The sequence below is a fragment of the Motacilla alba genome, chromosome 2 (assembly GCF_015832195.1).
Source record: "Motacilla alba alba isolate MOTALB_02 chromosome 2, Motacilla_alba_V1.0_pri, whole genome shotgun sequence".
Lineage (NCBI taxonomy): Eukaryota > Metazoa > Chordata > Aves > Passeriformes > Motacillidae > Motacilla > Motacilla alba.
This window is the reverse complement of record NC_052017.1, coordinates 119197390-119212484: the sequence shown is the minus strand read 5'-3', so window position 1 is coordinate 119212484 and position 15095 is coordinate 119197390. Positions and strand designations below refer to the sequence as shown.

The 15095-nt window shown below is 39.6% G+C and overlaps 1 protein-coding gene across 12 annotated transcripts in view; it reads left to right on the top strand.

Annotated features, from left to right (window-relative positions):
* Window positions 1-11355, top strand: part of EYA1 (EYA transcriptional coactivator and phosphatase 1) — a 159928-nt gene extending 148573 nt beyond the window's left edge. For 5 of the 12 annotated variants that reach the window (XM_038128452.1, XM_038128458.1, XM_038128456.1 and 2 more), the window contains exons 18-19: window positions 899-999; window positions 8297-11353. In XM_038128452.1, the coding sequence (XP_037984380.1) occupies window positions 899-999; window positions 8297-8377 (182 nt within the window). In that variant the 3' untranslated portion in view covers window positions 8378-11353. Of the gene's footprint in view, window positions 1-898; window positions 1000-8296 lie in introns of all 12 variants that reach the window. The other 7 variants (XM_038128454.1, XM_038128453.1, XM_038128450.1 and 4 more) reach the window with 2 other exon arrangements.
* The last annotated feature ends 3740 nt before the right edge of the window (window positions 11356-15095 follow it).

The following is a 15095-nucleotide window of genomic DNA, read 5'->3' as shown; positions in this document are numbered from 1 at the left end:
GGGACATTTGAGAAAGCTCAACTTTAGGCTTTTGCTTTCTTTTGTCTTCTCAGTACTGTACCTGAAGCTTCCCAGTATGAGTACAAATGGAAAGAGAAGAAATTTAGGTTAGCTATTAGGAAGAAATTCTTTATGGTAAGGATGGTGAGACTCTGAAATAGGTCGCCCAGGGAGGTTGTGGATGCCACAACCCTGGCAGTGTTCAAGACCAGGCTAGATAAGGCCTGGATGACCTGGATAACCTTGGATAACCTTAAATAACCTATTATAGTGGGACTGTCCCTGCACATACCAGGGTGAGTTGGGACTAAATGAGTTTAAGGTCCCTTACAGCCCTTAACATTTCTGTGTTTCTATCGCACTTGTGCATAGGGCTGGAGCACTGAGATAATTTCCCTAGGTGTGTGCAGGGAAGGAATGACCCATATAAATGGATCCCAGTGCAGGATCAAGGACATGGCCCATGTATTGGTTTACAGGCATTTAAATCTTAATCTTTTGGGTGACCTTCTAAGTCAAGTTACTACTGTTTTAGGAGCCATGATTAATCATGTCACAGATTTTGGAGAAAAAGCTAGAATTTCAACTCAGCTTCAATCAATTTACTCAAATCAAGCTACTGGTCATAAACAAATGGTAGATAATTTTCCTGGTGATGAAATTCCCCACAAAACCTGTGTCATATTAGGGAATGAGACAAGAAAGGTCATATTGTGGACCTGTAGTATGCTGTCTCTGCTGCAATCAGCCTTGATACACCATCCTGAGGGACAAACTCTTCTCATCTTGTAGCTCTATTTAAGAATTCCAAGGGCTGAGGAGATCCAGGCCAAAATGTTATTTATTTGATGACATCCCATCACCACCTATCTTGAATAGTCTGATCTTTTTCTTTCAGGGAAGGAAAGCTGTTTTGAGCGAATAATTCAAAGATTTGGAAGAAAAGTAGTGTATGTTGTTATAGGAGATGGTGTCGAAGAAGAACAAGGCGCAAAAAAGGTAATGACCTTCTTTCGGTGAGAGCTGGTTTCAAGAGTCTGGAAAATTGTCTTTTCTTCAGCATGGGACAGCATACCCTGACATTTAGGATGGATATTTTTGCCTTATAAAATCTATGTTGACTATATCTAGTAGAAAGCCAGGTAAGACTATTGATAATGATTTGCCCTGCTGTTCTCCAAAAGACACATTAAACTATGTATGTCTGATGCATTTCAAAAAGGGGCCAGAAAATGGGCCCTGGCTTTTGTGCCAAGAACTAACAGCTCTGTTTTCCTTGGCAACCCAAAATACCACATAGGATGTTATGAATGTAAGCAAAATATGGTGATTCTTAGTGATCAAAGGCAGTATGCTGTTTGACTGTATGAAGTACGTATATGTCACACCTTAAAAAGACATGTAGGACTGGAGTAGGTAGACAGGAATTTCCGCTTTCTTGAGTGTCCATAATTTGGATTCTTTGTTCAGACAACAACCTGTGGCTTGGCATGTATTCATGATCTCAGATAACTGAGCAGAGGATACTATTTGACTGTCTATTATTTTTTGCTTCCCACTGAGAAGAAGGGAAAAATTAGCTTTTTTTTTCAATGTGAATTAAGCTGTATAAAAAGCAACACTTCCCATTCACAAATAATAGGCTTTATTTGTAGTCTTGCTAAAAAAACTACCCTAGGTTATCTGCAGATACACACTCTTTTCTTGGAAGAATGAGGCATAACCTTGGCTATTTGAAAAATAGGAAAAAGAGCAGGAAAATGGGCATTTTTGTTCTTGCTTCCTTTCACAGATAAATTGCTTTTACACAGCTGCTTTTTCACCACAGAACTCTCTGTGATACTTCTATCTCTTTCCACTGTGACTTTCTAAATTGGAGAAGTGAAACTAATTAGTCCACATGGCGTTTTAACAACCATTGACTGGTTTTGCTTCACGAAATCTGGGTTTTGTGCCCCTGAAGCCTTGCGGGTAGGTTCCCGGCTCGTCCCAGCACTTTGCAGACTCTCAGTTTCATATATCCCTTTGGCGGACTGACGGGAACAGTTTGCTCCTTTCTCCTTCAGAAATGCCTTTCATCTTTGAAGAGAAATGTTTTCCCGCTGCAAATGATTACATTTTAAAAGCTGTATTTAAGATCAGGGGGAAAAAAAATTCTTTCTCTTTGTTCCTTTTCTGTTGCTCAGTGAAATAGCGTTGTATATGATAATGGCAGGAGTAGTCCTTTTGGTAACATTATCTATTCCAATGCTTTTTTCAACAGGAAACATGATTCAGAAAAGCATAAGAGAAAGCCTTTCCAGTCGCTAAGAGGAGTAGCAGTATAGAAAGTTCCTTTGTGCAATTACTTGTGTGTATTCTTTCCTGGTGGAAGGAATTTTCAGGTTGAAAGCATGTTAGATGCTCTGGATTAAATTATCTGCTGCAGCAATGCCAGAGAAGTCAATAAGTAGACCAGCAGCCCTGCCTTTCTGCATAAACTATCAATCTGATTTAGGAAAATGCTTCTGTGATTCTTGTCCTGCTTCTTACTCCACCAAATAAGAAATCACCATTTCACTCTGTGAATCCAGGATTTTCCTTTTTTGTTTTTTCCTTCACATCCTGCAAGAGTCTTCTATGGAGAGCACACAAACCAAACAGAAACTTTGCCTCCCCAAAACTACCCAAAGCATCTCAATCCAAAGTGGCATAACCATCGTGTGATGTATCCCATTGTCATGCTTACTCCTGAATTTTGGTAGCTGGCTCCTTCTTGCCTTGCATGTCAGATTTTATGGTATTCTCCAGAGAAGGGACAGATCTTCTGTTACCCTTTGCACAGCACTTTTCTGTAGGGCTTTGGCCTGAGGTGAAGTCATTAGTACATGTGTGTTTCTTTATACTATTTAGAGTATAAACAGTGCAACCTTCTTTAGATAGCACTTCATTGTTTACATGTAAACTGTAATAAGTCTTTTCAAGTGAGCGTATAAATTCAAGCCTATTTAATTAGAGATTTTTTTAATTATATGTTCATTCAGTGGATTAAAAAAAGGTTGAACTTCCAGCTTAGGAAGTTAAAGTTAAATTACTAAAAATAATTTGCCAATCATTTATAAATTCCTTCATCATAAAACAAGATTTTCATGTATGTCCTTCATTCATGGAAAATATTGAGTCAATATAGCAGTAGGAAAATAAAAGAAACATTTAAAATCATTTTATTATTGTCATTAGTGTAAAAATTCACTAATATAAACTTTTTAATGCCACTTAAAAGATCATTGCTTTATTGAGAAACATTTTTTTAGGATAAACAGTTTGTTCATAAAATGCCTGCTTTGGTTGATTTAAGTAAACATAATCCACTGAGAAAACTGCACAGTGTTACATTTCTGGTAGCATTAGTCGAACTATGATATTGACACCTTTGTTTAGCTGTCACTTCCAGCAAAATATTTGATGAGACAATTAAAACTCTCAGGATGTTTGCACTGTGGATTGAGGAATGCTCGTACCCTTCTGGGTCAGTGCAGCAGCCAGTGAGCTTGGCTGTAACACCAGGGTTCACACAAAGGTTGCTGCCTTCATAACAGCTTCCCCATGAAAAGAGGGAGAGGAGGGCAGAGAGAAACCAGTGTGAAAGTCCTAAGGGTGCTCTGGACCTGCTGGCACCAGTGCCAGTGTGGGTCAGAACCACCACCTCTGAGTGCCACTACGGTGACACAGCTGTTCTCAGTATCTGGGGGTATCTGCCCCTACTCCATTGTCTCAGCATTTTGGCTTGCTTTGCTTTGCTTTGTGTTTTGGTTTTGGAGGTTGTTTTGTTTTGTGGTGTTTTGTGCTCATCTTTTGCATTTGCCTTTGGAGACACATTCAGGAAATACTAATAAGACAGAAAAACCCCAACTCCTGAGTTTTTCTGCTTAGGAAAATTCTCCAAAGGATTTCTAATTTGTGAGATGAGACAAAGGCTCCTCTGCACTGAGGAGCTGGATTTTACATCAGGTGATTCGGGAGAGCCTAGGCAAATGGGCTTCTCTTTTGTCTCCAAAATGGTCAGGCTGCCTTGGAGGAAAAATCATAAATCTTTGTGGAGCAATAAATAGAATATAAATGGGTATCCAATATGCCGCTGCTTTTAAGCTCAGAGTCACACTGTGCTGGTCAGGGTTGGGGTAGGAAGTAAAGACGGCCGCTTAGCAAATCTGGCAGCAATACAATAAAAATACCATGAAAGATGACAAAAACTGATGAGTTTTCTATTCAAATCCATCACAAATCTCAGGAGTAAGTTTGGTGGGGTTTTTTGCATAAATATGTATTCATTTAAGGGAATGAGGATAGAGGATAATCTGCAATTTTTTTTACCAAAAAATGAATTTGTTTTGCATGTGTATTAATAGCAACACTATTTTGTGGAGTAAACAGCCGAAGTTTTGTACATTTAGTAGGTAGATGCTGACAATAAAATTACTTCTATTTCAGAAATAAAATAGCTTAATATCTTAGGTTATTTAATAACACTCTAATTATTAGGCTTACTAAATTCGTGGTTTCATTTTTTATGGTTTTTTGACATCAAAACCAAAATTTTGCCACCATATTTAATTTCAAAATGTCATCAAAATAAAATCATTTTAAATTGTAATTTTATTACTCAGTATCATCTACCAAACAATTAATGAGTTTTAAAAGACAAAAGCTTCATATTTACTTGGAATATGTTGAACTAGTAGGCTTAGGGTTCAATTAGATACTAATGCATCCAGTTTCACCACCTATTTATTAGTGGTTAGCATTTGTCATCCATTCTCCCACAGCAGCAAATGTGAGATTAGCATTTCTTGCTTGGCTCAGAATAGAAGCGTTCTGCATGACATGTGTGTGCTAAGTGTTGGCAGGGATGGCTTTATAAAGGCAATATTTAATATATATATATATATATCTATATGTATATATATACAAAGGATCTCTTGCTCTCTCAAATGATCTCAAGTCATTTGGCAAGAGGAAATGTACTTCCACCTCATGGGTGTGTTGCCACTTCTGACATGGCTGAATAGTTGTGAATCAACAATCCATTATAATATAGGAATAATAGATAAGGTTTTGTATGATAATTGTTACTTTAAAGGTTCTAGTTTCATACAATCATTATCTTAGATGGAGTGAAAATTAGCATACATGCCTCATGAAAACGCATATATGTGAACACATATGTGTGAGGCTCTATATATACACACAAACATACAGATATATATAGAGCTGTATCAGGTTTGTTTCCCCTCCTGACAGCTCTGAAGGCTGTAGTGTAGGGTCAGACTGATAAAAAACTGAATTGGCCACGTTCAGCCATGCCCAGGGTATCAGTGCAGATTCCAGCCCCATGCAGCCACCATGTTCCTGGCATGCTTTATTTCTTGGGAGTGTGTGGCTGGCCTTTAGACCTACATGAAGGAGAACTGAAAATAATTATAATCCTGAGATTTACACAACCTCCTTTTGTTCATGAGACTCTATTGCCATTCCACACTTTGCTGCTGTAATGGCATGGAGTAAATATAGGTATACTCCTTTCAGACATAGACATAAATGAAGCAGAGGACACTTTACTGAATTTGAGATAGGAATACATAGCAAAAATTATGACTGCTTACAGTTTTGGTTTAAAATCTGACCATCAACAGCTGACCCATAAACAGGGTAATCCAAAACTCAATATTGCACATGGGCATCTAGCAAGAGGTGCTGTAATTTGATTTAGCAGAAGCTAAACCTTCTGTTAAATCAATCAGAGTCTTTAACTGCTCTATCTGCCTGGTGTGTGTATGCTCTGTGCTGCTGAGGTTGTTACTAGGGAAGCAGTATAAAGCTGGAGCTGCATAGAGTGGGAGCTGGAGGCCAAGAATTTATTCCTATAGTTCTCCCTATTCATTGGATTGCTGCCTGACCTTGGAGGGCATCCATGTCATTGACTCTTGGCTTCTGCAGAGACACTTTGCATAGGCAGGTGTCCACCAAAATCTTTGCCAGCCACATCATAGGTACACTGTTTAAACCTCCCTCACCCAGTGGCTAAAGCAGGTCTGCTGCCAGGCTACGAGGAGGAGCAGGGAGCTATGGCTGGCTGTCAGGAAGACCAGCTGTGTCCCACCTGACAGGAGTTTGAGAGAGAAGAGGGAAGCTGCAACCTGCCACGAAAAGGAGGCAGCACTGCTGAGCGTTGCCGGCCTGTGCAGTCATCTGGCAAACACAGCATGGGCCTGCTGCAAGCACAAACCCATGACTCTTTGTGCTTGATGTAGTATCCCTATCAGATTTTTCAAATTCTGCCAGAAAAATCTTGCAGCCTAAGTTAGAGATCGGTGCACAGAAGCTTTTGCAAAATCCAGAGAATGGCATGACTAGCAATTTTTATTTCGTATTTCTCTTGCTGGTTCTTTTCCTGAACATGATGCAAGAAGTTCATGTTTAGGAGATCTGTGAGTTGGAAAGCAGCAGTGTCTGGCCTGACAGAGCACAGAGAGTAGGCTGCCTATATAATGTAACAGGGAAGAAAGACCCTGGGACATGGAGCTGTAACTGAGTGAGCTAACTGCGTCTGCTTTCTGTAGCTGGTGGAGCATAGAGGCAGTACAGTGGAAGTCCAGACTGAAGATGTAGGGAAAAAAATATTTTAGTGTTTAACATTTCCTTCTTAAGGAAAAGATCCATCTATAAAAGTCTTTTGGAAATATCGCAAGCATTTTTTTCAAAAAAAAACCCAAACCTCTATTGTCACTGAGTTTTGTTTGGTTTGTTCTCTCCATTGTCAGCCATTGCTCATGAATTTATCTTCAAGCTGAGATTCAGTCAGCTGTTTCTTAAGGCTTTCTAACACTCTAGAGCAAAGCAAAGCAGAACAGAAACTGCTACAATGGTGTTTTCTTGGAGGTAATTTTGTTTTCTTCCTGAAGAAATTCCTTTGCTCTAGAAGCTGGGCATACTCTGAGTGTGGGCACATGCTGATGCGTCCGTATTGCATCTTCACTCGAATCAGGAGTGTCATATCAAAGAGGATGTGGTAGGCTGAACGTGAAGGTGTTTGCCTTCTGAAACAGGTATAGAAATTGCAGTAAATGTGCAGCTGGAAACAGTGAGTTTAACATTGTTTTCAATTTTTTTCTCTAACTTAAAATTTGAGAAGACCAGAATGAAAAAGAAGAGCAGAATAAAAGTGACAGAGGAGATGGAGTTTCGCCACCCATTTCAGTGGAATTAGGAATTTACTTAGGAGCTGCTGAAGTAGTATGATGAAAGCCTCTTTGGAAAATCATAGATAAAAAGGGTTGGGGAACTTAGAAGCTAATGTGATAATAAATTGCTTGTGGTTTGCCTCCTGAAGATGCCAGGACACAAACTGACCCAACGAAAAGGTGAACAAAGTCATGAATATTGTTGAATTGAAACTATTTTCCCATTGGATTTATAGAATAATTTCCTGACAAAAGCTCTTTTTTCTTATTTTTTAATTTATGCAAAAGTTCTTGTTGACATTATAACCCCTAGTTTCAAGTATAAGGGTAGTTCTTAACCAGATTTTTACCCTTCATGAATGAGGTAATCTGTGCTTTTTCCTAGGATTTGTGTTTTTGGTTTATTCAGGTTCTTTGCAAAAGTATTTGTGCTCCAGACAGATTTTATTACAACTAATAGGAAAAAAAAGATGTATTTATTTTAATGTGCCACATGGAAAAGATGCTTTAAGATCAGTGTTAGCAATGACCAATGTTATACAAGCCACTGGGATAAAAATCTTTTCAAAGTGATGTGAGCAACACATGAGTTATTCTGAATCACCATTTCTCTGTTCTTAACTCTTCTGCCAAGAGTAGTTTTTTTACAAGGAGCAAATACATTTTGAGAGTAAACAACACTTTCACTTTCTTTATTTTCTTTCTGTTTCCTTCCTGAAACTACCCACATGCTTCATGTGTATTATGTTATTTGGTTTCTTTTTTTCCAGAAGTAATATTTTCTTCTGCAGTGTTCTGAAATCTGTTTTTCATATAAAGAGATTAGAAGCCCCTCCTTTCCTTATGATCTCCTGATGTGTTTGCTGTAGTTCCTCTTGTAAATAGATTTGCTGTTACTGAGAATTTATGCTTAGGGGGTGGGTCAGAGAAACCAGACATAAACATGAAGGACTCAAGGTTTTAAGAGCTCTTTTTCTCTCCCCCAAGTGTCCTCTTATCCCTGTGAAAGACAAAGGGTGCGTCTAAATACCAGAATGCTTGGGGTTATTTTTACATGTTGTCTGTGCTGTTCACAGCATGCTATGCCGTTTTGGAGGATCTCGAGCCACTCTGACCTTATGGCCCTTCACCATGCCTTGGAACTGGAGTACTTGTAGCAGCTTAGCAGCACTTTCAAACCTCAGAGCCTCCTTCTGCCTGTGGATGAGATGCCTGTGTCTTGTGTCAGCATTGGACTACAGAAGTTTGTGATTTCAACATGTTGACGTACAGCTGAAATCGGTCTTAACCCTTGCCCTTTCAGTGAAGGGAGGAGCACGTCCTTTTCTTCAGAACAGCTGTTGGCTCCGGTACTGCGAGTCCAACGAAAATAAGCCATGCGAGTGTTTGAACAACTCATCTTTACCATATTTGCTACCAAAAAGAAATAGAGAAGGAAAAAATAAAATGGGAAGAAGAAAAAAAAAAAAAAAAAAGAAGAAGAAGAAAAGAAAAGGAAATAAGAGGTTCATACCTGTGAAGAAAAGAAAAAGGACCTGCAAATGCTTTGTAGTTTTTAGCCTCTTCAATGTGACACACACAATTTCTTCAACACAGCTAACTTGATTGCACAATGAAGACTGAGATTTTACAAAATACCAGTGGAGTAATTTTCTTATAAAGAAGGTTTACGTTTTGGTTTCTCATACCCAGGGTACTCTGTACATCTTTACTTATTTATGAACAGACTGTATTTTGACATCATATAACTGAGGATGTGTATAATAGGATTAAAGGCTATTATAAGCCTTTGCCTTATGGTACAGCAACTACTTTTGATTTTAGCACATTACAGAGTAGTTTAAAATATGTCTAATTTAAACTAATAGGTACATCACTGAGACAATCATGTACAGGAAGAATTTTTTGTGTAAATTTGTAATAATGAATGATTCTTTTACATATTGTTAAGGTAAATGCTATTGAAAGATAGTAATGCCTTGTTGGAGAAGAATGAGGCCACGTGTGCACAAACTTGTGCAGTGCCTTATCAATGTGTTGGATATAAATATGTAGATAATGGGGTTTTTTTAGATAAATTTGTCAAGACCAAAAGCATGGATGTCAAGTGTCAATAGGAATTGGGTTTTGTTCTCAGCTGTTTCTCTGCCATTTTCTTCTCTCATCAACTCTGATTATGAAAAGATTGATTTTGTGCATCCCCCCTGGTTGAAGCAAATACAGATAAAACCCAAGTGAAGAGGAGGGCTTTATTGTCTTTTTGTTTCCTCTTTTAAAGTTAACATATTAACTCTTTCTTAGAGTATTAAAAAAATTAATTAGGAGGTCATTCCATAAAGAAATAGAGAAAGAACACAAATATATTTTAAGATGTAACTTAAACTGGAACCTTGGTACTGAATAGCTTTTGTCTCATCCAAAAATGAAGGAAACTGTCATCACTAATATTTTTAGAAATTAGAAATGAGAATAATTTGGAGAAATTAAACAAGAATGCTCATGTACATTTAAGTTTTTTAATCCTCTTCCACCAGGAGTCAGATTTTCCTCAGATATAACATCCATTGCCGGCAATGGAAATGCTGAAATGGTTATCATCAAGGAGTTAAAATTTGCTTTTCTCTGTACTAACTTAAGGGACAAACCTAGACCGTGTCTGTCTGTGACTTGTGACTTTTCTGATCTTGAAGGCTTTGAGCTACTTGGTAAATAAACTGTTAGTCTGACTTTTTTTGGCTTGAATTGTACCAATTCCATAGGCCCAGTTAAATATCTTATTAAAAAGAAGCCTCACCTTTGTTGGTTAATTTTCTGGGTTTTCTTCTTTAATTTCTTTAAAAAAACCACCAGCCTCGAAACAGCTACCTGCAAAGCTACAGAGCACCAATGTAGCTAAAAATCAACACCCTTCTCTATTGGAGGAATCACATTGCTGCTAGAATAAAATATTTGTGGATTGCCTTAGTACCAACTGAGAGGTTTTTATCTTACCAAGACTTGCACGTGTGCTTTACTTTACCCAGTATGAGTGCTGCAACTCGTGCAGTACTCACATACGTGCATAAAGCACATTGTGGATATTTTTTAGGATTGAGACTATCATTAGCCTTTTCTTTCCTCAAGCAAAGTAGACAGTGATGGGGGGGGATTGGTTGTTTTATTTTCCTTTGGCTCTTTTCAATTTTTAGTCACTTGCGGGCTGAAAAAAAATAACAGTTTATCTGGGCCTTATTGTACAAAAAGTGTGTTGTGTCCACAATTGTGTACAGAATTTTTCTTCATTAATTTTGTTTTAAATTAATAAAATTGATTTGTGAACATATTAAACAATTGTCTTGTATGCAAGTCTGTAATATTTCTGCCCTCTGGGCTGGGAATGAGGAGACATCTCTCATCTCTTTGCTGTCTCTAGACACAGAAGTTATTCACCTTCTGGTGCCCAGCTGAGATATTAAATAGGTTAAAGAATATTTGCAACTAGTTTACAGAAGGCTTAGTTAGATGAGCAGCAGTTGTTTTGCTTATCAGCAGCAGCTAGAGAAGGTCAGTGCAGAAGAAGGCCTTGGTGTCCCTGAAATGTCTCTAAGTGACTCACAGCAAATGCCTGAACTTCATGGTGCCTCTGTCATCCAAAACAATCCATATGCTGAATGAATGAGTCTGCCATTCAGACATCTCACTCAGGGCTACAAGTCCCATCCTCTGAGGTTTAACAGGCCTGAACATCTGGGAATTCAGGACTGGCATTTAACTTTACCAAGCACGGAGCAGGGCCACCCTTTACATTGGGAAGAGTGCCAGTGACCACCATTTTGTAGCAGTTTTATAGTTTTCTTGTACACACATGGTCTGGTGAAGATCTCTCTTTGCTTCTCTGACCATCAGTGAGAGCCTTGGCTGCCAGCAGGTTATTCCTTACTCTCACTTGCTGGTCTACTGAGACCTAACAAATTGAAGCAAATCCAAGGACCTGCTTCTACATACTTGGCACCACATGGAAGTTGCATGCTCAGAGTTGAATAAAATGTTTTCAGCACAGCATCAATGATGCTAGAATTTGTGTGATGAAGTGTGCACTTAAATGCCCCCTGAAGTGAGTGTCTTTCTTTCTGAGCAACTAAATACTCAGAAAAAAATATTTTTTAAGGAGCATCATATGAAAACCCTTTTTAAATCAAAATCTTGTAAGAAAGCAAGGAGTTCTATAGAGTGAAGGAGATAATGTAGGCAGCTCATGAACTTGGGGTCCAGTTTCTGAAATATGTCAGTACTGCTTGAAATTTTCATGTCTTAGATGCTCACTGATAAAAATGTTCAGCTGTAATAATGGTTTTTATTCTAAGAATAACACACATGTAACTTTGAGGTAGTGCCAAGAAAGTGAAATTAAAAATAGTAATTATTATTATTTATGTCTTTCATGGCTGGAATGCATGCTCAGTGAGTGGTACCTTTGTCTCAAAAATGCTTGCAATGCAAGCCAATAAAATATTGTTAGAAATTCTTTTTTTGCCTTTTCCTTCAGTTTTCTGCTTCTCTCAGTGTTGAATTCTGCCCTGCAACACGAGTAGAGGATGGATATGAAGAGACACGTATCATATGCCAAGGGAGAGGCACAGGCCTGTCCCAGTCTTGCTGTTCGTTGTCAATGGCAAGGCTGCACAGCTGCCACTTTTGCTATTCTCTCTTTAGCCAGAGACTGGTTCTACCAAAACTTCCCAGCTCTCTTATGCAGGCAAAGGGCTAGAAGGAGATGGGAAAAGCCAGGGGGAAACAGTCATCTTCCACGTTGGAAAAAAACATAGAGAAGAGGTGTGAGCGTTACAAGGCTGCAACTGCAAAGAGGGTCTGCAGGTCACCAGGAAGGGTCACTGAGTGGAGCACCCAGTACTTCTAGATGGGCCCCCAGCAGCTTCTCAGGATTATGCTCAGGAATTTGATGGGACAAGAGACCGGTGAGAGGTCCCACTGTCTCTTGGCTGCCCTATCCCACCAACTGCATGGTGTGGATGGCAGGTTGGCCACAGCATGGTGGACAACAGCACATAACTCAATATGGGCCCTGGGGAGGATGCTGTAAACCAAGGGGGGGCTGGTTGCCATCCCTCTTCTGGCTACTCCTGAAACTCTTGCCCTGTCCCCATTACCTCTGTACAGCTGGCATGTACCTTCATGTGCCAGAAAAGACACAGCAAAGATGGAAATCTCTGGAGTACATGCCCTGAATTCCCTTGACAGCCTATTAACCGTGTGAACTTCTCTGTACTATATATGTGCATATATACACACACATACACAGACATATACATACATATAGATATATAGATAGATGCACAAATATAGATAGACATATTTGTTGCTGAGCTTTGTTATGACAGCAAAATTAAAATGGTGTATCATTGAACCTGTTGCCTAAGTGACTTTATGCAAATAGTGTGCAATATAAAATGCCCCTTACTCTTGTTCTCCAGCACAGCTATGAAAGATAAATAAAGGTAAATAAACATTTGACTACTTAAATCATCCATCCTTGTAACTGTCAGCATTTCAGTTTGTGTGAGTATAAAAAACTTCCACCAGTTCTGATACAGCAGGGAAATTTTTTTGGTTGTTTTTTACTAATATTCTATACTGCCATTTCTGGTTTTTAAGTGGCTGTTTGTTCCTGCTAATGGTAATAGAATAACAGCAGAAGAAAAAAGAAAATATTTGGATTTATCCAAACCTAAATACAGATATGCCAGCTCTCATGGAAGCCACATGATGTTGCCAGCTAACATGGAAATCAGACATAGGTGCAAGTATGCTATTAGTGATCTGCCCTTCCCATCACTTCACCAGCACTAGCAGTGTCTCGTCTGGGAAGAGATATTTGTAGCTTTTGTAGGTTTTGTTTCTCACCCTCACTTAAAAATGTTTTGCATGGGCTGCTCTCTGCTGCTTCCTGAAGGGCTGGCCTTTAGCACTGTGCTGTTTCCATTCTTATGCACAGGTGCATTGTTTTCTAAAGTGGGAGTTGAATAATTTGCAAAGGAAGCTCTAGCTTTATTTTATTCATTGCCAAGTCATGTCAAATTTGACATGGAAGTGAAGTGAGACCTAGGTATCACATTAAGTTTAATAGCTGAGGCTGCAGTGATAGATGGTATAGTGCAGAGAAGGTGAATAGTAGTTAGAAATAAAAAGACAGAACATAAATTGATTTGGAAAATGTAGGAGAATAAATCTGGGAGAAAATAATGCAAAGCAAGGAGTGAGGAAGAATGCTGAGTTGTCCAGAATGGAGAAATTATGTTTGGGAAGGCAAATTAATTCCTTGGCTCTGCCACAGAGCAACCCAGGAGTTGTTAGGACTCAGGCTCTGCAAAGCTAAGCATCACAGTGGCTGTCCACCTGTAGAATATCCAGGGCTTTGACTGGTCATGCATGCTCTCCATGGAGAGAACTGGGAGCCTCAGTGAGGAGCTGTTGAAGCCAGCTACTGGCACCAGAACTGTGCACAAAATCCTGCCCTTACCAGGAGCTTGGGCATCATATTTTGCCCCCTAAGTGATGGCTGGAATCCTTTCCTGCACAGGACAGGAGGCTGCCCATGCTGAGGAACGTGGCAGGACCCGTCCACATCCTGTGCAGCACCCGCTGTTCACTGTCTCTGCAGAAGCTTAGTGATTAGTGACCACTTGCACAGGATTCAGGTGACTTTAGGCCAGGTCTGTTTTCAGCCCTACCCAGAGCTATGTGGGAGCTGCATGCTGTTAATGGTCTCGGAGAGCTGGAGGAGTTCTGTGGGAGCGGAAGAAAGGAGAAGTGCAAATGTGCAGGCTCTCAGTGAAGCATACAAGGATGATGTTTGCAGAGCAAAAACACTTTGCCTCTCTGTAGCTGCTTAATGCAAAGTACAGAAAGTCCTGGGAACTAGCACATAAATCAGGGCTCCTGTGTCTGAGGCATGTGCTCACACCACCAAATCTAGTGCTGCCCTTAGCTCTCCTCAGAAAAATCCACTGGATGGACTGAATACCTATTTTCCTTCCTCTTGTGGTTTCAGCCCCATGCAGCCACTCACTCACTCCCCTCACATTTGAATGGGGGAGAGAATTGGAAGAGTCAAAGTGAGGAAACTCCTTGGTTGAGATGAAGACAGTTTGATAGCTAAAGCCAAGGCTGTGTACACAAGTAAAGCAGAACAAGGTCTTAATTCACAATTTCATGGACAGGCAGGTGTTCAGCCATCCCAGCTGAAAGCAGGCCTCCATCACACATAATGGTGACTTGAGAAAACACCATTGCTCCAAATATCCCCCCTCTTCCTTTTTAATTCCCCATCTTTGTATGCTGAGCATGATACCATATGGTGGGAAATATCCCTTTGGTCAGTTGTGGTCAGCTGTCCCAGCAGCGTCCCCTCCCAGCTCCTTGCATACCCCCAGCTGCTCACTGCTGGAGTGGGGTGGAGTGAGGCACAGAAAAGGCCTTGACTCTGTGCAAGCACTGCTTAGCAATAACTAAAACATCCCTGAATTGCTAACACTGTTTTCAGCCTAAATCCAAAACGCAGTCTCATACAAGCTACTGTGAAGAAAATTAACTCTATCCCAGCCAAAACCAGCAAAACACCTCTCCAGAGTAAACAAGTGCAGTTCTCAGTACCAAGACAAGCAACTGAATAGAAACAAAACCATTACATTCCCCTTTACCTCAAGAAATGCTATAATTCCAGAAGGGATTATTAACTTTGCATTAAATTCATGTTTCAGCTCCTAAATCTATCTGTGCAGTCATTATTTATATGTGACTCACTTAAAATTCAGTAGAGCATCTGTATCATACATATCAGAGGTCTACTTACATGCCATTTGGTATTTGTCACTAATC